This window comes from Chinchilla lanigera, unplaced genomic scaffold (assembly GCF_000276665.1).
Source record: "Chinchilla lanigera isolate Chin_1 unplaced genomic scaffold, ChiLan1.0 scaffold00038, whole genome shotgun sequence".
In the NCBI taxonomy this organism is placed as follows: domain Eukaryota; kingdom Metazoa; phylum Chordata; class Mammalia; order Rodentia; family Chinchillidae; genus Chinchilla; species Chinchilla lanigera.
Genome location: NW_004955439.1, coordinates 6,995,194 through 7,018,037, shown reverse-complemented (window position 1 = coordinate 7,018,037; position 22,844 = coordinate 6,995,194). Strand labels below are relative to the sequence as shown.

At 43.5% G+C, this 22,844-nt stretch overlaps 1 protein-coding gene across 4 annotated transcripts in view; it reads left to right on the top strand.

Annotated features, from left to right (window-relative positions):
- Tiam2 (T-cell lymphoma invasion and metastasis 2) overlaps positions 1-22,844 on the top strand; it is a 204,444-nt gene that overhangs the window by 129,108 nt on the left and 52,492 nt on the right. For 3 of the 4 annotated variants that reach the window (XM_013517330.1, XM_005390545.2, XM_013517329.1), the window contains 5 exons: positions 4,160-4,321; positions 6,048-6,152; positions 6,445-6,523; positions 8,538-8,630; positions 9,606-9,869. In XM_013517330.1, the coding sequence (XP_013372784.1) occupies positions 4,160-4,321; positions 6,048-6,152; positions 6,445-6,523; positions 8,538-8,630; positions 9,606-9,869 (703 nt within the window). Of the gene's footprint in view, positions 1-4,159; positions 4,322-6,047; positions 6,153-6,444; positions 6,524-8,141; positions 8,212-8,537; positions 8,631-9,605; positions 9,870-22,844 lie in introns of those variants that run through there. The other variant, XM_005390546.2, reaches the window with a different exon arrangement.

The following is a 22,844-nucleotide window of genomic DNA, read 5'->3' as shown; positions in this document are numbered from 1 at the left end:
TACCCTTTTGTGTTGTCTGCTCATCTCACTTGCTAATCTTCTCCTTTTATCAGCAACTGGGGTGGTGTGGGCCCATTTTTGACAGCCAGATTGTGATTTTGCTACTCACTTCCCTTCAGTGATCCAAGTAGTAATTATGAGCCATTTGATCCGAAAGCATCTGCTGTGAGAACATGCAGAGTTTCCATTTTCTCTCCGTGCGGCATACCAAGCAGAAGTAATTTGACATGTGGTTCCAGGACCATTAATATAATAATGATAATAATAAATGCTTCTGTACAAGTTGCCCTACAAGGACAGCTAAAGCAATTTGCAAATGTTAACTGGTTAGTGTGTTGCGGCTGTGGCTGTGTTTTACGGATGTTCCCGCTCTGTGGACGGCCGGTGGGAGACGGCTGTAACGTGGTCTGGCCTCAGCAGCCTCCAAGGTGCCCCTGGTTTTATTGCTGAGCTGTGGTGATTATGCCTGGGATAGGGTAGCGTCGCTATCCAGGCTCAACTTCAGAAAATCTTTGCAGTTTATGTCTTTCGAATACCACCCTTCACATCTGTCCCCCAGCTTTCCCATGAGACTGCTGTGTTCACTTTTTTTTTAAAGGTGCAGAAATGGAGTGCAGAGATAGTGGGTAGCCTGGCTGTCGAAGCCTAATAGGGCCAGTATTGGGCCCAGGTTTTTCTTATTTTTTCTTGTGTTATATTTTGCCACCTCCATTTTGTATTTTCTAGGGACTGGAAACTCTGAATAAGAAATATGCCATTTTTGGGGGGCATGGAGTTGGGGTACGGTGGGGTGGAAAGGAAGTGTAGGGTATGTATGCAGCAATTTTGACAAAAGTAGTGAACCAGGGAACTTTGGATGAATGGTTACAAAGATTAATTTAACATTGCACCTTTGGAAAGGATATACCGGGAAAAGAATTCTCCAGATGGGCCAGTTCTTTGTGTTTATTTTCAAGATTCTCTGTTCCTTTAATGGAAAGAGTGTGATAGAATATTTTATTTGGTTTAAAGAAATTAAAATGTGTATTTTCTACTTGAATAACATTGACTCTTCTGGAGGACATTAAACCAGTGTTTTCTGCAAAAGGACAAAGCCTGGGAGATCTGTAAGCACAACATAGATTTTTTTCTTGTTCTAATTAATTCCACATTCTTCATGCTTTTTGTGCATAGCTAGGTTTCACTTTTCTTGAATTGTGTACATTTATGGGATGTATGGGATAATTTTTTCTTGTCCAGTGTCTTAAAGAGCATCTGAATCTTTGATGGCCTTGGCTGTGATGGGTACCTTCTCTCCTATCATTCACTAGAGCTTAGGTCAACAGTGTAAACCCAGGAAATGATGCCTCAGAGCAGTTGCATGTTCAAAGCTGTGTTCAACTCAATGTAATAGGAATATTTGTTTGTCTTTCTTTCCATCCTTCTATTAATCCCTGCATACTTCCCGCTTCACCAGGACTTGTTCCCTTTTAATAATGAATTAACTTCTCCTCTTGAAACTTTGAGGACCATCAAGAATTAATCAGGGGCAGATAGATGGCCTTGGCCTTCCAAGATAAGGTAGGATACGAATTTGTAGTCACCTCCAGGTTGGTCGCTGTGTGCTGGTGTTTTCTGGGTGTGGCATGGACCATGTTAAGGGCTGAAGGTGGCTAAGGTGAGGGAGACAGAGCCTCTGCTGTGCCTCTCATCTCTGGAAGAAGTAGTTGGTAGGGACAGGTAGTGGTGGGAAATGAACCATCATGGAGGCTGGACTCTGCTTGATGTTATGTCAGGGACCTGCTCATCTAATTGAGTGGAATTAAAGGTGGAAGGAGCAGAGCGAGGGGGCCCCTTCATGAGAGAGGGGACAGCATTTGAAATAAGGCTGAGAGACATGCATGGTTTTGGTAGAGCAGACAGAAAGTTGGAGTGGGCATGGGGGTCAGGGCAGGAGAGCTCCACTCCAGGGGAGTGTCATGTCAGCCATTTTTGTTCGACTGGGGCATGGCTAATGCAGTAGAATAATGGAAACAAAGTGAGAGCATTCTGTCCTTTCCATCTTGTGGGGGAGATGACTGTCAGGCTGACTTTCTGTATAGCATAATGTTGATGCATGCAGGCTGGAGCCAGACTTCCAGAGCGAAATCCCCACAGAAGCAGAGTCACCACTTTATGAGTTTAGAAAGTTCCTGGAATTTTCTGCACCTTATTTTTTCAGCTCTTAAGTAAGGGTGTCATGCCGCCTTCCTGAGAGGTAGCTGTGAGTGGTAAGTGAACTGGCAGCAGGTTGAGAGTTCATTTCCTTTGGCCTCCTATGAGGCAGTTTGGGATGGATGGAATCAGGAGGGCAGCAAAGGTATAGCTGTGAATTTGTGTATCATTTTGTGTACATTCTGCTTGGATAACATTGTTGCTTCTTCAGGGAATCAGTCCAGTTTTTTTCTCCAAAAGGGCAAAGTTTAAAATAGCCTATGAGATCTGTAAGTACCACACAGATTTCTATCTGGTTCTAAGGAATTAATTCCACATTTGTAATGCTTTTTTGTCTTCTACCTGTCGATCCTCAGTCACGCTTTTCCTGTTCTGTTCCTAGTGACTGAACTGTGATTTCCTCTGGCCTTTTTCTGCGTGTGGTTTCTTACTCCACAGTGACCTCTGCTGGGGTTTTAGTTTTTTTCTCAAGAACCACGGTGTAAGAAGGGGGCCTGCACCTTGAAGGCCGCCGCTGCTGTCGCCCAAGCACCTGGTTGAAATCACTTGAAAGTTGTACCTAAAAAAAAAACAAGTTGCACCTGGGAAATGAGCCAAGGAAAATGTGTGACCCATGTGAGCCAGGAGCCTTCAGGAGGAGTGACGTCCAGGCTGGTTCTTGGCATCCCTGGCTCTTGGCATCTGTTCGTCTGTCTGTCTTTCTTTCTTGTTGGCATGTGAGGGGCCATTCATTCTGGCTGTGATCTGCCTTCCAGGAACATGTGCTGAAAGTGACAGATCCACGACAGATCCAGAATGTCACTGCAGAGTTGAGCAATGCATTTTCATAGACACAACACACAAAGATGGATTCTTCCACTGCTTTGCCTGCGCCTTTTCTTTTAAATTTCTTTATTTGCCTATTATAGTTTTTAAATCCTATAGAAGAGGATCTTTTGGGTTGTGTTTTAAAAATGCATGAATTAAAGTAAAATCATTCATCAGTAATAAGTATAATGTATGATGTGTGGTATAAAATAATCTGTTAGCATTGAATTTGCATGTAACATTTTCAGGTGGATAAGGTGTTTTCAGATATATGACCCCCTTTGTTTACAAAAGTTGTATAGCTAAGTAGTAAGCTTGAGCAACAATTATAATAAGAATGTCCCGTTTTACAGAATAGGAGCTCAGGTTTAGCAAGATTGATGTCTTATACCAGGTCATACTTTACTGGTTAAGTGGTACAGTCTGTGACTTTTTGATTTGTTTATTACCATGCTAATAATAATCCAAGAACCAAGCTAGAGGAAAAACACATCAAGTTGCTTAATAAATGTTAGCTATGGTTGTGATAGAGAAGAACGTACTAGCTTGAAGGCATCAGATAGTTGTGGTGGTAAAATTTAGGAAACTATTTTAGGAAAGACTCCTGAAGGTGTTGTGTTTTGGGGGATTTCCTAATGGTGTCTACATGTGAAATAGTGGAAAGATGGAACAAAAATTTCCCCTGGATGGGGAGTTAGTTTTTAAAAAGCTAAGAGAAAAAATTGTGCTTGAAGTAAGTTAAGTGCAATTCAGGGTTAGGCTGCAGAAAGATTTCAGTGGCCACGGGTGAGAATTCACTGGAAAGTTGGCTTGCAGCCTAGATGCAAATTTCACAGTGCCTTCTCACCACAGTCCTAGGCAGGAAGACTGGGTACCAAGGAGCCCATCCATGGGTTGCAGTGTTCCAAGTTAAGTGCAAAGTGGGCCGAAGGCAAGAGGAGTCAGCTGACTTCACTCACCGCGCTGGCTTCAGCTCCCTCTGTGTGGGATGAGTGCAGAAGTACAGGCTGGTCTGCCCAGAGGGTTCAAGTGGCCAGTGACGTGAGGGGTGTGGAATGGCTACGGTAACTGCTTCATCAGTGAAGGGAACAGCTTTTCAATACTTTCCTTCATTTGTTCCTCCAACCTGTCTGCATTTTCTTCTGGCATCTAATAACAGGTTGACGAGCTCCTGCATCTATATGGGTCAGCAGTAGATGGCGCTCCCCGAGACAACTCCTGGGAAATCCAGACTTACATTCACTTCCAGGATAATCAAGGCGTTACTGTCACAATCAAGCCAGAGCACAGAGTGGAAGATGTTTTGACTTTGGCATGCAAGGTAATGGCTGTGCTGCAGGAATATATTTCTGAATAGAAATAGTCAGCACTGCACTGCTGTGTCTTCCCATCTTGGGTCATGTGTAAGACCACATTTGCTATGCTGGGGGACATATTAGTGAATTTGTTAATATACTTTATAAATTTACAGTCTATTTCTCCTTCCCTTTAAAAGAATGAGTTGCTAGGCCACAATCCTATGCCTCCATGAAGAACCTCAGTTATCTCCGTTATGTTCTAAATTCTTTGTATCTTGAATGATTGTGATGTCTATTACTATTTAAGTTACTTGGACATGGTGCTGTATATAAATCTGGTATGAGCTTTGGAGTGGTTTGATTTAATCCTAAACTGTTGGATTATGTTTCTCCAGTTAGATAAATAGCTCCATACCATTCACAGTTCCTTCCTAGAAATTGATATGAATTGATATTTTTATTCATTATTCAAACTGGCCTTTATTGCCAGTATAAAGAGGAAGTATGCAATACATTATAAAGACAGTCTATGGAGATGAATACTTGTGTGCAGGGAGCACAGAGCAGAACTTTTGCACCACTAGGTGGCACACTGGAGCTTAAATATTTACATCTCCAGAGAAAGGGCACTTTAAAAAAATTATTATTATAAAGAGAATTTAAAAAAAAAGTACAATAACAACAACCTAGAGAAAAACAAAACAAAGTGAAGACAATAAAAATAACACAGGGTTTCAGAACAGATTGATAGGAATTAACAGTGGTTATTGTATTACATATTGTTACCTTCAACAATGTTGCTCAGATTACCAGACGTAAGAATGCAAGATTGATCAAACCATTAAAAAGAATAAAAAATAATAAACCATTAGAAATGATGCAGAGCTTCCCCAAACAAGATGGCGGGAACTCACCAATGGTTGTTACAAGAAAGTGCACTCTTGTATATGTAATATAAAAAGGAAATCCTTTGGGAACTCTCATCCATGTCCACTTAATAGATATGGATAGTTTAATATTAGGCCTCCTTGGTTACTTGGACTTGAGACCTCAGGATAATATACATTTATGTATGTAGCTTGTTTCCTCAGGAATTTAATTGCCCTTTGCTCCACTATATGTTGGTTTTTATTCAGAAAAGCAGCAGTGTTGTTCAGTATGAATACTATTTACTCTTATACTGATATGTTTTGATGGTGTTAAAAGGGTGTCAGAGGTAGTGGGTTAATTAATCCCACTGCAGCACAGTCCAGAGGTAAATTTCTCACTGTTAAAACTGTGATGAGAAAAAAGGTGAGAGAGAAAAAAGAGGGCATGTGTGTGTGGCTTTTCCTTTTGAAAAGTTTTGGAATATGAAGTTTCTCACTGTGAAGTCTGTTGGACCTGAGTTTGTTTCATTTTATGCATTTCTTAGGTTAGTAATGGGAGGCAACTTACCGTAAGATGCAACCAATACATAAAAAGATGTAATTTTGCTGAAATGCTGAGATATATTTTACATTCAAATGTATCCTACCCTAATTTCTTACAAATGTGTCTCTTGCCTTTAGTGATAATATTTAGAGAAAGCCTTCTTAAAGATAATTATTTGTCCCTCCTTCCTTGTACATTTGAATTTGAGCTCTTCTTTAAAGTCAGCAAATTATGTTCAGTCTTCTTTTAGAGAGATCTAATTTGATTTCTAATGAGCCTGTTGAGCAGTGATGAGTTTAGAAAGAACACTTAAAATCTGAATAACTTGCTTTATAGATGAGGCAGTTGGACCCCACTCACTATGGCCTTCAGCTTCGGAAGTTAGTCGGTGAAAGCATGGAGTGCTGTATTCCTGCACCGTGTGAATATGTGCAAGAGCAGGCAAGTGTGCATTACCGTGTGTGTGTGTGTGTGTGTGTGTGTGTATGTATTTGGATTTTTGAGACAGAGTCTCACTATGTAGCCGAGGGTGGCCTTGAACTCACAGCAGTCCTCCTACCTCAGCTTCCCTGGTGCTGGGATTGTAATTGTGTGCCACCATGCCTGGCTAGTTTGGAAGCAGTCTTCATCTAAAGTGTCTCTTAACAGTTTTCTTATTTTGTTATGAAAAATAGTGTCAAAATAATTTTTTAAGACATCATAATATCAAAATCTCTGTTTTTACCTTTTGTAGGTTTATGATGAAATAGAAATCTTTCCACTTAATATTTATGATGTGCAGCTCACGAAGACCGGGAGTATCTCTGACTTTGGTAAGTGTAAAGAGCACCGTCATCAGAAAACCACTGAGTTTATCTTTGCCTATTTTACCCTGGTATCTTTGGACCTAGTTTTTTTTATGATCACATTTTCAGAATATATGATGCTAGTTTCTGAACTTTGTCTTTTTTGTTGCTATTTACTTATATTAGCAGACTAAGAAGGTATGTGGCAATGTTGAGAAAAATGCCAAAGTAACTAAAAATATTGCATATTAAGAACTGATGAGATATTTGGAATGATGGCTACAGTTATAACTCAGTGAATGTACTGTTTGCCAGGTGCTTTTCTAAGCAGATTAACTCATGATTTTCATGACATGACAGTTCTTTCATCCCTAGTGTCTGTGTTCTTAGCTTCTTTTACCCATCTGGAGTCCTGTCCTTCCCCCTAATCTCCTCCCTATCCTTTTTCTCTGATTATGTGAATCTTATCTTTCCTTCCATAACTAAGTCAAGTTCTAATCTGATTGCTTTTATCTCTCTTTCTTGAGTTTAACAATTAGAGGTCAGTACTTCCCAAATCACTTTGTGGGGTTTAATTCTTGCATTTCTTTTGGTCTTTATTTAAACTTGACTGCAAACCCTTTGTACACTGTGCTCCTATCTTAAAGTTTCTTTCTTTTATTGTCCTGTAAAGGCAATATTTGGGTTATGATCAGTGAATATAGCCATAGAAAGGCTCTCATCTTAAGAAATATATTGATACAGCCTAATTATTTTCCTTAAAATGGTTCAAATTGATGATGTTAAAATTTCTTAAGATTTTGTTGTTTGTTTCTTATTTACATAATCAGTTTTTACCCAAATGTTAGTTGGTGTTTCTTTGACACCCTGTTAGCTTTTGTCTACTTCTCTTGGCCTGCATGCTGCTTGCCATAGCTGCCTCTGGTGTCTTCTTTGTGTTTGAATGGCTTACAAAGATTGGGTGACCGCAATCCACCAGCTTCTGCAAGAGGAACAGGGGACTCAGGGAAATAGGACACTCTACTGATCCTCAGAGAAGCCCTAGTATCTGGAGTCCCAACATGGCAGCATCTGCTCCTGGCTGTGATAGAGGGGAAGGCGTTCTCCAGGCAGGGGGGATGCCCTCAGAGCAGGGAAACATACAGGGTTATGGCTTCATGTTTAGGGCAGTGCTGTAGCCATCTAGGATTTTGTTTTGTTTTTGTTTTCGTTTTACACCTTCTTAGAGTACTTAACCACATGCACAGTTTTTTTTTTTTTTCTTTTCGTTTTTGTATTGAGGTGCATATGTTGCAATAAGATTATCTTTTGGTCTGAAAAAAACACAAAAACTTAAAATTGTGATAAAGTACATATAACCTCAAAAGCTTATCATTCTAACCACGTTTAAGTGTACCATTGTGTGGCATGAAGTCCATTCACATCCATGTACTGCCATCGCTGCTGTCCGTCTGTAGAACTTGTCATCTTGCAGCGCTGAAGCCAGTCATCCTTAAACACTGCCTCTCCACTCCCTCCTGCCTGAGCCTCTGCCAGCTGCTGTCCTTGGGTCTCTACTAATTGGACAGCTGTGATTACCTCACAGAAGTGAAATTATGTAATATTTGTCCCTTTGTGACTGGCTTGTTTCACTTAGCATAATGTCCTCGAGGTTCACCCATGGTGCAGCACGTGTTAGAGTTTTACTCCTTTTTAAGGCTAAGGAATACTCCATTGTGTGTATAGGCCACACTTTGTTTATCCTTCTATCTCCCCTTGGACTGTCGGGTGGCTCTACCTGGTGGCTGTTGGGAATACTGCTGCTGTGCACGTGAGCACAGCTTCTGAAAAAGGTTGTGCCTGCTCACATCTTAAGCCTTCCATTCTCCGTGTTCCTCTTTTTCTACCCTTGCTGGATTATTTGTGCTACTGTAACTTAGAGTTTCCTAACATGCTGTGCTTATGAGAAGAGGTGTTCCGGGAAATGCTGCCGATTGGGTTGGAGGAGTGAACGAGTGAGGTGAATTTAGACTTGTTTTTTTTTTTTTTTTTACCTTACTAGGGTTTGCAGTCACAGCGCAGGTGGACGAGCACCAGCATCTCAGCCGGATCTTCATAAGTGACGTCCTCCCTGATGGCTTGGCGTATGGAGGAGGTCTGTGTGGCACTGTGTCTCTCTTCCCCTCCAAATTGCAATCTGTGGCATGCAGTCTGGCTAATGAAATTTGGCAGAAAATCCTGTATTTGTGTGTGTGTGTATGTGTGTGTGTGTTTGTGTATGTGTACCTCTCTGTGTGGCACTGGGGATTGAACCCAGAGCCTTCATACTGAGCTACCTGCCCAGGTCTATTTCTTTTAATCTTTGAAATAGGATCCTGCTAAGTTCCTCATGCAAATCTCCAACTTGTTATCCTCCTGCCTCAGCCTCCCAGAGTACTGGACTTACAGGTGTAAGCTAGCACACCTGGCTACATCCTGGGATTATAAAGAAAGTAAACTTTAGAGTTTAATAGAAAATGCATCTGCGCATTTACAGAGAGAGGGGCTGAATGTGAGAGACAAACAAATGCAAACAAAACAAATGTTATTTCCCAGGGCTTTTACTCCAGAGCACTAGCACAATAAGTAGTGAGTGGCTGCTCAGATTGTTTCCTGTTCAGTCTTTCTAGAGTTAGCTTTGAGAGAGCTTTTTTTTTTTTTTTTTTTTTTTTAAAGCTTCTTATGCATAGTGTTGAGTGTGCAACATGAATTACTTTTGTTTTCAGATAGGGTGTCACTACATAGTTCAGGCTAGCTTTGAATTCACACCATAAATCAAGCTGATAGGGTGTCACTACGTAGTTCAGGCTAGCTTTGAATTCACACCATAAATCAAGCTGGCCTTGAGTTTATGGGAATCTTCATGCCTCAGCCTCCTGAGTGCTGGGATTACAGGTGTGTGTCACCATGCCCATCTTGTTTTGTTATCAGTGGCATCCAACTGCTACACATTATGGTGTGTTCTTTGAGGAAGGTGACAAGGAAACAGTCCTGCCAAACACATCGTTTGAGTCTGCAGGCTTCTTACCTCATACAGTTTCTGTCAGTGGTCTTACATCTTTTCCTTCTGTTTCCCCTTCCTTGTTCTCAGGATTGAGAAAGGGCAATGAAATCACGACCTTAAATGGGGAAGCCGTGTCGGATCTTGACCTTAAGCAGATGGAGGCTCTGTTTTCAGAGAAAAGTGTTGGACTTACTCTCATCGCCTGGCCTCTGGACACAAAAGCAACCCTGTGCACTTCCTGGTCAGATGGTGACCTGTTCTCCAGGGACCAGAAGGCTCTGCTGCCTTCCCCCAACCAGTCCCAGCTGCTGGAGGAATTCCTGGACAACTTGAAAAAGAATCCGGCAAATGGTGAGGCTGCGTACTGTCTTCTTACCTACTGGTACCAGTGGCTAGGGTTCTTTGGCTGCAGTTTTGGCTGCAAACTCAGATTAGTTAGCCTGCTCAAAGAATGCACGCTAATATATTAGGAGAAGAGCACAGATGCCATCCAGAGCAGTAGATTGTACCATGAGTCTCTGCCTTTATTTTATAATTGTAGTGATTTCATGAAATAGAAAATAATTATTTTTGCACAAACTATTCTTTATAATTGCAGGTTGCGTTGCATAAATGCCAAAGTGGTAAGATTTTGCTTGCCAAGGGACATCTAAAGCAGGAGCATTTCATGGTGACCTTGTGGCTCCTGGGGCAGCTGGTGCAGTTCAGTTCTTTGTCTCCTTTGTCAGGGCCTGCTTTCCTCAAAAAGTAGTGAACTCTTAAAGTAGGTCATGTATTTCAAAACTTTGTGAAGGACTGAAACTGAAAAATTATATGCCAGCGTATTTTTCTCAAGGTAACATTTCTGTATGAGGAAGTCGTGTGAAGGTTTGAGTTTCTGAGCTTGTCATTCATCCGTGTTTTGTGCGTTTCAGTCTGGTGAATCGGAGGCTCTGGCTGATGCAGGGCCAAGTCCCTGGAGGACACTGGTCACATAGAGTTTTTATCCTGGGGGTGCACAGCGTCATTTGTGTACCTTACTGAAACGATGATGGCTTCTAACTGAGATCTCTGTGTGATTACCAGAAACGAATGCAAAACACAAAAGAGAAGTGGTTAGGATGAATTTAATTACAAAGGAAGTTTATTAGGTTATTTTTAGAATTAAAAAAAAAATCAGAGTGTAAGTTTTGTGATTCAATAAGGTATCTGATGCTTTATCCTCTCTTGGGCCTGTCCTACAATTTAAAATATTATTAAATCAACTGTTGGAGTATAACAGTGAGTGTCATAAAACAAAAATTATAGTGGAACTAATTAATTACTTGGTTATATTAGGGCCATCATTCAGCTACCCTGAGCTGCTGTTGCAAGCCTGAGTATTCCATAGAATATATGCCTGTGTCCATTTGCTGGATTCATTATTCTTGAGGCATACATTCAGCACCTGTGTTCCACATCTATGTATTTTATCATAAGAAATCACTGCAGAGTATATAATATTCTTGAGAGTTTCATGAATGAATTCCTATGGACAATAGCAAAAGGGACCGATTTGCCGTTTTTTAAATAGTAAGGATCAAGCAGGTGCATTGGTTCTTACTTTTTGCAAGGAAACAGAATAAAGAGGCAGTCCTGGGTATATCAGGCAGCTCTGCTTTTTCTCATCCTGGGCGGCCATTGTGTGGGCCACAGCCTTGGTAACTTACTTACGTGAGGACTGGATGTCTGTATATACAGAGGTTAGTTAGTAGATGGTGGCACTGCTTGTCTGTAGCCAGCTTGCCACTGGTAACCACCGGTTCATGGCAGCACATGTCTCTGTAGGCTCCTTTCCGGGACAGGGTATCCCCACCAGCCAGGCGAGAGCCCCTGGCCCCTTCCTTGCTGGGTTCCTGCAACGCTTCTCTGTGAGGTGGCATTCTCCCAGACAGCACACCACCCTACTGCCCAGGTTTTACTGCCCACGCCCCCTCCTGAGCTCCAGGGGACTGCTGCATAGTACCATGCTTGTGTTGGAGACAAAGCAGCCACAGTGGAGTGCTTCTCTGTACTCTTTACAAACGTGGATTTTCTTTTTCTTCTGTTTGAGGGTAGTTGCGTGGCGTGTAAAGGAGGTTAGATGTCTCACAAAGCAGTCTGTCTGTTTTGAAGGTTGGAGAGAAAATGAAGTATGATGTGGGTGGGTGAGAACTTCTAACAGAAAAGACAAGAGGGAGCCTTTCATTTGTACATTTGATGCTGTTTACAAGAGACACCTGGGTTGTGGAGGCGCTGAGAAGCAGCCGTGGGAGGGGCACACAGGCTCTGAGTCAGGCTTGGGTTCCAGTCCTTGGTTGTGCAGCCTGCAGTGGAGCCTTCGGCCAGTGCCATGGGCCTTGGAAGATGCTACCCATCTCCCTTTCCCTTGTGCGTGCCGTCCTCCAGAGGACCCTGGCATCGAGCCCCAGCTGCAGACAGCAGCCTTTTCTACACCTTCCTCCAGCTTTCTGCCTATCTCACTTCCTGCTTTCCAGATCCCCTTCCAGCACTCAGCCCTCGGCTTATCCTCTGCTTTTGTGGGAGCCCCATGAAGACCTTGGGCCTTGATTTCCTCTTCTAGAGGATGAGCTTCTCCCCTGCCTCATGGGCTGCTGGGAAGTTGCAGGAGGCCATGAGGGCAGCACGCCCAGCCCTGTCCCCACGGGCAGGTATCTGAAACCTTCACTCTCCTTCCTCCTCTTTCCTTTGCAGCTTAATATTTTATGGAAGGTTACTTTGATTTGCTTTTGCCAAGAAATATAAAACAGTACAAAATTAAAATTTACAGAAATGAACATGTAAGTGACTTTGTAAAACAATGGTAAATATATACAACTTAGAATTACGCTTACTGGTGGTCACCTTAGTCTGCCTGCGTTTACATTTCCATTACTAGAAGGTGGCTGTGTACTTGAAAAGAGGAAGCCTTGATGTCCTTTTTCAGAGAAGCTGGTTCTCCACTTGTTAATGGCTCTCAGAGGGAGAAGACCTGTTTTTTTTTTAAAAAATAGAAGCTATAAGAACATCAGAAGGTGGAGGAGAAGAAAGCCTTCAGCATTTTTTGGTGCATATTTTGACCATCCCAGTGTAATATTTAGTGACCCCTTCCTGGGTGTGTTGAAACTGTATGAGGCCCTGAGTTCCAGCCCCAGCACTGAAGGCAAAAGAAGCCATCGTATTAACTTAGCTGGGAGCACACAAGTATATGGCAGCACTAGGAGAGGCTGATTGCAACTTCAGACCCAGCCTGCACAACACAGCAATTTAACAAGATCCTACTTCAAAATAAATAATAATGTAAGAAAAGTCCTGGGAATGCAGCTGGGTGTGAAGGTCCTGAGTTCAATCCCAAGTACCAAAGGAAAGAAAGGAGGGGGAAAAAAGAGTTTGAGGCCCCAGGAACAAGCTACGGTGAGCTCAGGGCTGTTGGTCTCTCTTGGGTTTGACCAGACATCCCGACAGGTATGTTGGTTAGCCTTAGTCTCTTGATTAGGCTGGAGAGGAAAAAAGATGTACCTCTGTATCTCTGACTGAGAGAAGTGATAGTTACACTGTAGGCCCCAAAGAGGCAGGGAAGCGGTTGTGGGTTGCTGCTGAGGCTCTGTACTTTTCTGGAAATGAGGCATCCTGTTGGTATTTGAGATTCCTTGGTCTGTGTAATGTTTAATGAAATAGGAGTCCAACTTCACAGTGCAGGCCCAGAGCCTCTCACCTGATGAGTTTAGGAAAATGTGAATACCTGGGTCCTGTGTGTTCTTCAGGCAGTTCAGGGCAGTGCAGACGCTGCCCCTCACCAGCCCAGGTGGGTGACCTGCCACTGGATGGCCCTGGGTGGCCTCTGCCTGTTTACACTGCCCCCTGGCCACTAGTGGGCAAGACATGAGCTTGAACCTGAGCAGCCTGTTGGCTGTTTCGGGAGCCTTGCTCTGCTGAGGTTTTGAGTCTTGAAGGTGTCAGGTTCTCACCCTCACAGTCTTTCTAAGTGCTCAGAGCACAGCCCCTGAGCCCGAGCTCAGGAGACCCTGTAGCATCCAGCAGAGGGGCACGTAGAGAAGCGAAGAGCACCCATCAGTCCCCGGCCTTGCCCTCTACTCTGTGGTTCCAAGAAGCAGGACAGAGGGGAATGCACCTCGTTCAATATGGAGTTCCTTTGCCTTCTGAGACATGAATGGCCATTTCATTTTTGCCTCTAACGGTTGAATTTCTGTTCTGGTTATCCATAGCAGGGAGCGGAAATGTCCACGGGCTATATTTGACTTGAGCGGAAATATCATCTGTGAAGACTTTTATAGACAGAATTAATTTTACCACTGGAATTCCCCAAAGAGTCCAGTGTTATTTTAGAGCCAACAAGGCCACCATTGAAGGGACTGGCTGGACCAGAGCTGTTTATACTGAGATCCTGTGAATGCTGCTTTTGTGAGTTATGTATGAAAATCCCTGTTGTAGTGTTTGCCATCTTTTGAACAGTTCCAGCAGCTTTTAGGCAAGTCTCATTGGGCGTAGAGCTCCTGGGCGAGTCTTTATGTGCACACTGGGCTTCCTGTGGCATCGATGTGTTCTGCTGCTACGAACAGCCTGGTTGGGACAGCGGGTGGATTTGGCAGGAGACGAAATAGACCTGTGTTCCTGCTCCACCTAGGCAGTGTGAAGCTTGCAAATGCTTTCCAGATGGTGAAAGTAATTGTGGCCTGAGGTTCTCTTTGAGCCGCCCACCCCTGGAATCCCAGTCTCTTTAAATTGATGTCTGAGTGGGACACAGTCTTAAGCAACCAGAAGCCACTTAGAGTTGAGCTTGCTTTCTGGGATGAATTGCTCATGGGCCTGTGTGTGTCCATTGGATATTGCTTTTTACCGGTGGAAAGAATTGCGGAGACCCGCTCAGTTCCTGTTTATGAGAGCACTGGCATTTTGGCGTCGTAGTTTGTTTAGAATGACTAACAGCATTTAGCTTGGAGAATGCTCTGTTTGTGTGTAAATTGCTGTCGCTGAGTCTGTCTGGCGGATACCCCAGGTTCCCGGATGTAAAAACATGTTCGTGTTCCTAAGGAAGGGTGGTATGCTTTCTTTAAACAATTTTTTTTTTTTTTTTTTTTTTAATTAGGAAATACCGGTTCTGGTTACTTGGGACTTTGGTTTCAGAAATCTTGGTTCCTTTTAACTGTGCTGCAGTTCATTTGCAGTTTCATCAGTAGCAATGAGTATATGGTTTTCTTTTACCAGTAGAGGGAGTTAACATCCGTGGATACCAATCTCCTTATGTAACTGAGTTTTGTTTATGACTTTGTTTCTTTTTTTCTCACTCTCAATCATCTCTTCACTTATTTGACTTTTTCGCTCCATAAAAGTGAGTTGCATGTTAGTGTATGTTCTCAACAGCAGAGCCCAAAATGTAATACCTTTTTAATAACTCACTTTAAAAAATTTTAAAACCTTTTATAGAGAAGGGAATTAGAGGTCAGTGGGGAAGGGGATTTCCTCAAATTTTTGTCCTCATGAAAATAAGAGGGCTCCAGAGTTGAGGAAGTGGACTTGTGGCCTTAGAGGCTGAGATCGGCTCCTGCAAGGTGAACGTGTGAGCTGAGCACCGCAGAAGCACAGGTCGCAGACCTGAAATAGTAGCCGGTGGGGGTGTGGTACAAAGCCACAGCCGGAGGATGCAGACCCTGAAAGCGGAGGGAAAAAGTGCAAGTCCCCCGGGGTCAGAGTGTAAGTAACCCCAAACTCTGAGAATTTCTAACACACTGCTGTGTGTCTGGGGGAAGAACCCCATCAGAGCACTGCGTTGCTTTACCCTGCCTCCTGCCTCCTGCAGAGGGCAGGTTTGGTCGTTTAATAACCACCGGAGTTTGGTTTGGAGACCTGTGCAGTGGATCAACCCCGTGACCCCATCCCAATGTCTTCCTTTCTTTACAGTCTTTTTGTTTTTAACGAACAAAAGTCCCCCCAAAATACGAAAATGTTTTAGGAAAGGAAAGAATAAATGAATTACTGTAGGTTTCCTATAAAACCTAAGTACTCAGCATTGGGATGCCACATACACCCAGAATTCGTCCTCACAGGTCACCCGTCGGGATGGCGTGGGCAGGGTAGTGCCCTGCTGGCCTGTGGTAGGGATTGTGGGTGGTAATGAGACACCCCACGGCCAGGCAGTTAAGGAATGCTGGGGTCTGGGGAGGTGTTGGTAAATAAGCGGCGCTAGCACTTTGAGTGAAAATCAGTCCTGTGATAGCTAACTGTTAAGTTCAAATATAATTGTTCAGGTAAAAATTGTGAAACCGTCGGACAGCACTGGCACTGTCTGAAACACCTGTTGGCCATGCCAGTTTTGATGACATGTGGAGTCTCTGGGGCCGGCAGAGTGAGCCAGATCTCTATACAGTGCAGTTCTGTGAAATGGGCTCACTGTGGGAGAGAGAAACTTTAATGGCCCATTACACTAGTTTAGAGAAAGCATCTCACTTTCCCTGTGGATGTTAGGAGGGCTGGCAGCCCAATGCTGCTGGCTTGTGTTTCCATGACTATCCTTTTTCTTTTGTAATGGGCTTCAATGTGAAATTATTTCCTGACTCTTCCTCACTATGACGGAATTGAGACCATGTGAAAGGACCAAGTGTGAGAACCTTTTCAGCGTCACTCTTGGAAGCAACTGTATTGTTGAAAGCATCTTCAGTTTTTCAGAGTGGTAGCACATGCACGTGGTCTGACATTCCAGCGGTGTAAAAGGTGAAACAGTGATAGCTGAAACCCTCCAGACTGTACAGTGCAGTGGTAAGAAGCAGGACATCCCAGGTTCAAGTCCTCGCTCCAGGCTGTCCCGCTTCCTGATTGTGTGACTTTGGAAAAGTTGCTCAGCCTGTCTTTAGTTGTAGCGACTCAGAATGGTCTAGGATTTTTATGGGATCGATGAGCTCATCTCTGGGAAGCACTAAGTAGTCCCTGGTACATGATAAAGACTATGTAAGTGTGTGTTCGGTAAATCAAACATAATTACTCTGCCCTCCTGGCCTCAGTCAACTGAGTCTCTCTTCTAAGGAGAGCCCTTGTTCTTAGTCTTTTTCATCCTTCCTGAGAAAAGCTTAACGACTAGGAGAAGTGGTGGGGTATGGTCTGCAGGGTTTGACTGTACTGTCTTAGTACATGAGAGTGGAAAGCGGAATGGTAGCCACCCTTCAGATGTCCGTCATCTATAGAACTCTGAATGTGGCAGAAGAGACTTTACACTAGGTTAAGGGGAGGGCCTTGACCTGAGGAGAGTACCCTGGCTCATCTGGGTGCCCTAATGTCACCAGAGGTCCTTACTAGGGGAAGGCAGGAAGGAGAGAATCAGAAGTGAACATGGAGAAGGAAGCAGGCAGACTATGGACCTTGGTAACAGAATGGAAAAGTTCTCCCTAGAAGGATTCCCCAACTACAGGGGGAGGGCAGCCCTGCTGGTCTCGGTTTTCTGACCCCCAGTACCAGGTTACAGTAGACTCGTGTTTACATGATAAGCCCTGTGTTTTATGACAGAGATCCAAAATGAATAAGCACCATCCCTGCATCCGGGGTACCGTGGTGGTGGTGGAGAGGCGGAGGTGGGGACAGTCACCACCTACCATGGCAATGGCTCTGCTCCCACAGTCCCCAAACTTATTGGTCTCCTGTAGGCACTTTACTGTTAAAATCATTATAAACCTCAAAGAGCTTTAATTTTAGGGGATATTTACTCTTTCATTTTGCGACAGGGTCTTATTGTATTGTTCAAGCTGACCTTGAGTTCATTATGTAACCCAGGCTGGCTTCAAACTCATAGTGATCCTCCTGCCTCAGCCTCCCCAGTGCTGGGATTACAGGCATGTGCCACTACACCCAGTTATAGGGTATTTACTATCCTAGGAATTTTCAAAATAATTTAATTTATTGTATAGAAACAGTGAATTAACATTCTATTAATGCATTAAATACAGGTTTAATACAGTGTCCCCCTTCCAAAAGGAAGAAGTAGCCTTGATCTAGATTTTTGCAAATCTTTTCAATGTATATTTTAAAAAAAGACAGCTGAGTTTTCATATCAGCTTTTGTATTCTACCTGTTGCCATGTGTTGTTGAGGTGGAAGATATTTGAAGAGTTCAGCCACACACAGATAAATGTAGTTGGAAAATGAAAGAGTATTTTCATAGTCCTTTCAGATAGTCATCTATCATTCTTTGGTATTATCCCAAAATTCAAAAAATGGTCATTTCTTCAAGCTTAGTTGTCACATGGAATCTCAGATGTTGGTGGACTTTTACTTGGTAACTTTAAGACCCATTTTAAGTTCATTTTTTATATGCTAATCTCTTACTTATGAATTATTTCATAACATTTGTTTATTCAGAAAGTACGGGGTCATCTTTCAAATTGGGAATTTTCCATACACAATATTAAAAATTACATTCAAATCTCATTGGAAAAATCTTTAATATTGTGGAGAGTGGTGGGTATGGATTATCTGGGGTTCTAAATTTTGCTGGAAAGTTAGAATTACATACAAAAATTTGTCAATTATCTTCTTTGAAGGCTCACTTTGTTCATATTTCCTGTTGTTTTTTGAGTAAAAAAAATGTGTTTGGTGAAATAATCGGTTCAGTTTGCAGCATAATTGTGTCTAAGTGCTTTTTCTCAAAACTACCGATGTCCTTTATTAGAGATGTAGCAGAGGTGTTGAACACACTGCCAGAAAATGTCTGCAAAGGTCAGGATTCAGAAAAAGCAATACAAAGTATTGCTTTACTGCGGACATCTCCCTCCCTCCTTCTTCTCTCCCCTCCTCTCCTTTTCTCTCTTCCCTCCTCCTTCCCGCCCCTTCCCTTCCCATCCCTTCCCTTCCCATCACCTCCCTTCCCGTCAGCTCCCCTCCCCCTCTTGGAACTTGGGGCAGCCCTCCTTCTTTAGGTGTGCACAACCACTCAGCTTCCTGTGCTGCTTCATGTAAGTGTGACCAGGACAGTTTGGAGCTGTTGCTTTGCACCATTCATGCAAATATCCTCAGGGAGAAGGCACAGCTGACATTTGTATATTGTGAAAATACTTTTGTCCCTGGAGACCCCCTCAAAGGGTCTTAGTGGGCCCAGGATACTGCAGAAGGCACTTGGAGAAGGGTTGCCCCAATCTACAGGAGGAGAAAACTGATGTCCAGGTTTCAGGGTCAGTTCCCAGAAAGGTCTCCCCTGTGTTAAATGCTGAAGGGTACAGCGTTGGATGAGGAGGCAGAGCACATCCTGGGGGCAGGGAGGCTGTCTCTGGGGAAGTGCATGAGTCCTTCGGGACTGCTGGAGTCATGCAAGGTGTGCATGTGGGAAGGAGCCTAGGACAGGTGACAAGGGGGGCTGGGAAGCCATCCTGGGGAAGAAGGGTCCTCAAGGAGAGAGCTCCAGAGTGGTCTGGTCACACCTGATGTAGGCTGATGGGCCACCCTGGTGCCAGTCGGGGAAGTCCATTGGAGCTGCTGCCAGCCCAGGGAGAGGTGAGGAGGCCCGGCTGGGGGAGTGGGCTGAGAGGTGAGGCTTCGTGCAGCCCAGAGGCCCCTTCTCATCCCTTCCTCTGGGCACTTAGGTAGGTGGAGAAACTGTCCTCTCTCAGCTTAGGGACCCTGTTCTTATTGCTTGCAGCTCCCCAGGTAAAAGCAGAAGCACCCAGTGAGTATTTGCAGAAAAGGAACAGAACCCAGGATGTGAAAAGGAACACAATTCCCAGGTGTTCTACTTTCAATATTTAGCTTATTTTTCATTGGAATGTGCAGACTGATGCTCTGTCTCACAGTTGCAGTTTATTTAAATTTGTAGCTGAGAAGGGAATCAGGGCTTTAATCTTACAGTTAAATGCGTAGTGCAAATAATTTGAGTTGGAGAATTATTTTTTACCTTGAGGTTGAGAAATGAACTTCTGTACTGAATCCTGAATCCTGAATCGAGCCACTAATTGAAATACAGTTTCCCACCCCAAGATAGTGCACATCACCTGCAAAGAGCACGTTCAGAGCTGGGAATAATGGCAACACCTGAAATCCCAGCACTGTGGGAGGCTGAGGCAGGAGGATCCTGAGTTCAAGCCCAGCCTGAGCAATTTAGTGATTTAGCCTTTGCCTAAAAAATAAAACAAACCCCCTCCCCGCAAGCAACAACAAAAAAGCATTCTCAGGACCAGCTGAGAAAGTAGTGGTCTCCGGAAAAAAATCTTAAAAATTTTTTTTCTTTCATCTGTTCCTTTAACAAATGCTCAGTACTGCCTGTTATGTGGCTGCAACTATCATTAGAGGTGGAGAATGGGCAGTGTATATAAAGGTCCTTGTCCACATGGGGCTTGCTGATATTGTAGTAGATAGAAGTAGAAAATAGGCAAAAACATAACATTACGTATAACAGATCAGATGCTGTGCACATGGGACTGAATGCAACGGAAAAAAAAAAGAGATCACAGCAGGGGGTCAGGAGTGGGCACCAGGTTGTGGGTGTAAACCGATCACACCTGGGAGAACAAGAGACACTTTGGAACAAAAGATCGAAGGAGGTGAGGGAATGGAGCCCTGAACATCTAGAAGCCAAACTTTCCAGGCCAAGGGGACAGTGGTTGGTTGCATGTCACCAAGATGTATCAGTAGGTGACACGTTTAAGGACCTGTACAGGAATCTGGGCATGTTGGCACATGTTTGGAATCCTAGCGCTCAGAAGGCTGAGGCAGAAGACCATGACTTCAGGGCCAGCCTGGGCTGTGTAGTGAAACCATGTCTCAAAACACAAAACAGTGACCAAGCGAAGGACCTGCACAGGCCGGTGTGCCTGTCCCTAGAGTGCAAGGGCCGTGCTGCAGCTCTTAAGGGACAGACTGGGAGGCTGGGGGGTGGGAGAGGAACACCAAGGATGATTGTGAGCATTGTCTTCAGCACTAAAAGGTCCACCAGATGGGGCGGCCTCGGGACCATCCTAAGGTGTGCTGTGTGCCTGAGGAAAGTAAGGAGCCATCCCACAAATTTGAGCAGAGGCGTGACACACCCTGACCGGTGGGACTGTGCGACTAGATGGAGGCTGAGGGGGAGCGAAGACTGGAGAAGGTGTGAGGGAAGGAGGCCAGCTCCAAGCTACCTCACCTGCACAAGGGAAGATGGCGCCGCCCTCAGCAAGGGGGAGCAGCTTGGGGGTCAGGCTGGGACGGCTGGGGACATGTTTGTTAAGCCTCTGTGTTTATACAGAATAACTCACCTACTTGCAGATGGTTTTGAAATGGCTTATAATGACAGTGTAGCTATAAAATCCTACAAAATTCATCAAAATTAACATACAGAGGAAAGGAGGGTGTTCGAGTAACAAGTTGCCTAAAGCTTTTTACTCTGCCTATAAGGTAAATACATTGGTTATGGGAGAAAAAAATCAAAAAACTTAAAATACAACTGCAGCACGTCAGTTCCTTTCACGTCAGACAACCCAGTTATCATCTGGTGTGTCTTATAAATTTATTTCTGGTCGTACAGTACTCTGATTATAAATTGTCCATTTCTATTATGAATCTTTTTATCTTTTAGGTTTTTTTAGTTTTAAAGATAAAAGAATGAAAACACGTTACAAACAGACATAAACAAAACAGCACCCAAATAGTAGAAGCAATACAGAATTTCAGACAAGGTGGTAGGAAATTCAGAGTGGTGTTGTATTACATATTGTTATCTTCAAATTGGTTACTCAGTTAAACAAACATAGACAGGTAAGATTGCTCGAACAATTAAACATTGACTGTTCCTTTCCATAAAGCAGTAGAAGGCAGTAGTACAACTCTCAGCTATCCTGTGTAGGGTTTTTTTTTTTTTTATCGTCGCCCTTAGTATCTCTAACGTAATGAGAAAATGAGACAAAGTTCAAATTATCCAATTTTGTTACTTGTTGGTAATTCTTGGAAAAACTACTTGGAAGTAGGAATATGAAATTGTTAACAAAATTGTGTGTCCTCTGCCAAGAGTTCTGCCCCTCCTCCCAGTGATTTCCCAAGCCAAGAATTCATAAGCTGCCAAATGGAAGGACAAGTTACCATCTACTATTTTACTTATATTTCTGATGCGTAGTTTTTTCCTAAATTGCAATTGTGAATTGAATTCTGACTTTTGTTTTTCCACTGATGCAGACTGTGTGTGGCGCCTATGTGTAGGCATCTTTGTGTAATAGTGGTAACAGAATTATTTGTATGTGTATTGAATTTCATCGTTATTGTTTCATGGAAAATGATTGCTGGTAGAAGGGGGCTACTATAAGAAGCTAGGCTTCTTGGTCCTGAGTGCCAGTCACCGGTGTGTCCAGCCAGTAAGTGTTCAGCCCGGTGTGGGCGTCCTTTGACCTGGAGTAGGTCAGTGTGTGTTAACTGGTGAAGGAGAAGGTGAAGACGTGTGGGGTGTGTTTAAAAGTGAGGGATAAATAGAAATTTCATAGTTTTTCTTAGGAATTGGAATTTGTAGGAGTGAATGAGCACTCAAGTTTTGTACTTCTGTTGTGGGGTTATAGTTTGTGAAAGTATGGGCTGCCTGTAGGTCACAGTGGAGGGATCATGGGCTCTCTCTGTTTTGAACTCCAAAGTCACTCTGTCTGTACCTGTTGTTGCAGTTAGGACTGATTGCTTTGCAGTATCTGTGTGTGTGTCACCATGTACCTACCACTGAAAACCCACTGAAAACAGGGACTCAGAGGAACCCAAAGATATTTAAATCAGCAGCTAGTGCAACTCTTGGTAAATTGTACATATTGAGTAAGCAGCTACTGAATGAAAGGAAAGTTACTAGGACCCTGTTCATGCAAAGTTAAGGTGGTGTTGCTGAGAGTGGTTCCTGAGGGATAAAAAGACTCTTCGGCGCACATCCTGAGGCTCCCCAGATTTCTTCCTCAGACCGATGGACAGGAACAGTAGGGAGACATCCTCAGAGCAAGGCTTTGCTTGCACATCTATGTGGGAGGCTCTGGGCTGGTCCACATCTGTGCCTGGCAGAGAGCTAGCTGCCCCAGAGAGGCATCAGAGAGTTTTACTGCATGTCCCGCCACACTCAAGAGCCCAGCTGGTGTCCTCACCTGCCTTACTTTGCAGTTTTAATGGGTTAATTGGGTAACTGTGACATACATAGACCAAAACCGTAACTAGAAGGAACAATAATTTGTGCATCAGCAGTGTAGGTCAGTGCTGAAGATGCAGTATGTTTTCAGTGTAACACGGGAGTAGCAGCATTTATAAAGGGCTGCAGGTTGACAGTAAGGGTATTGGCATTCTAGTTCTCAGCCTTATTATATGTGACCTTGGGCAGGTTACTCTTTTTTTTTTTTTTTTTGGTTTT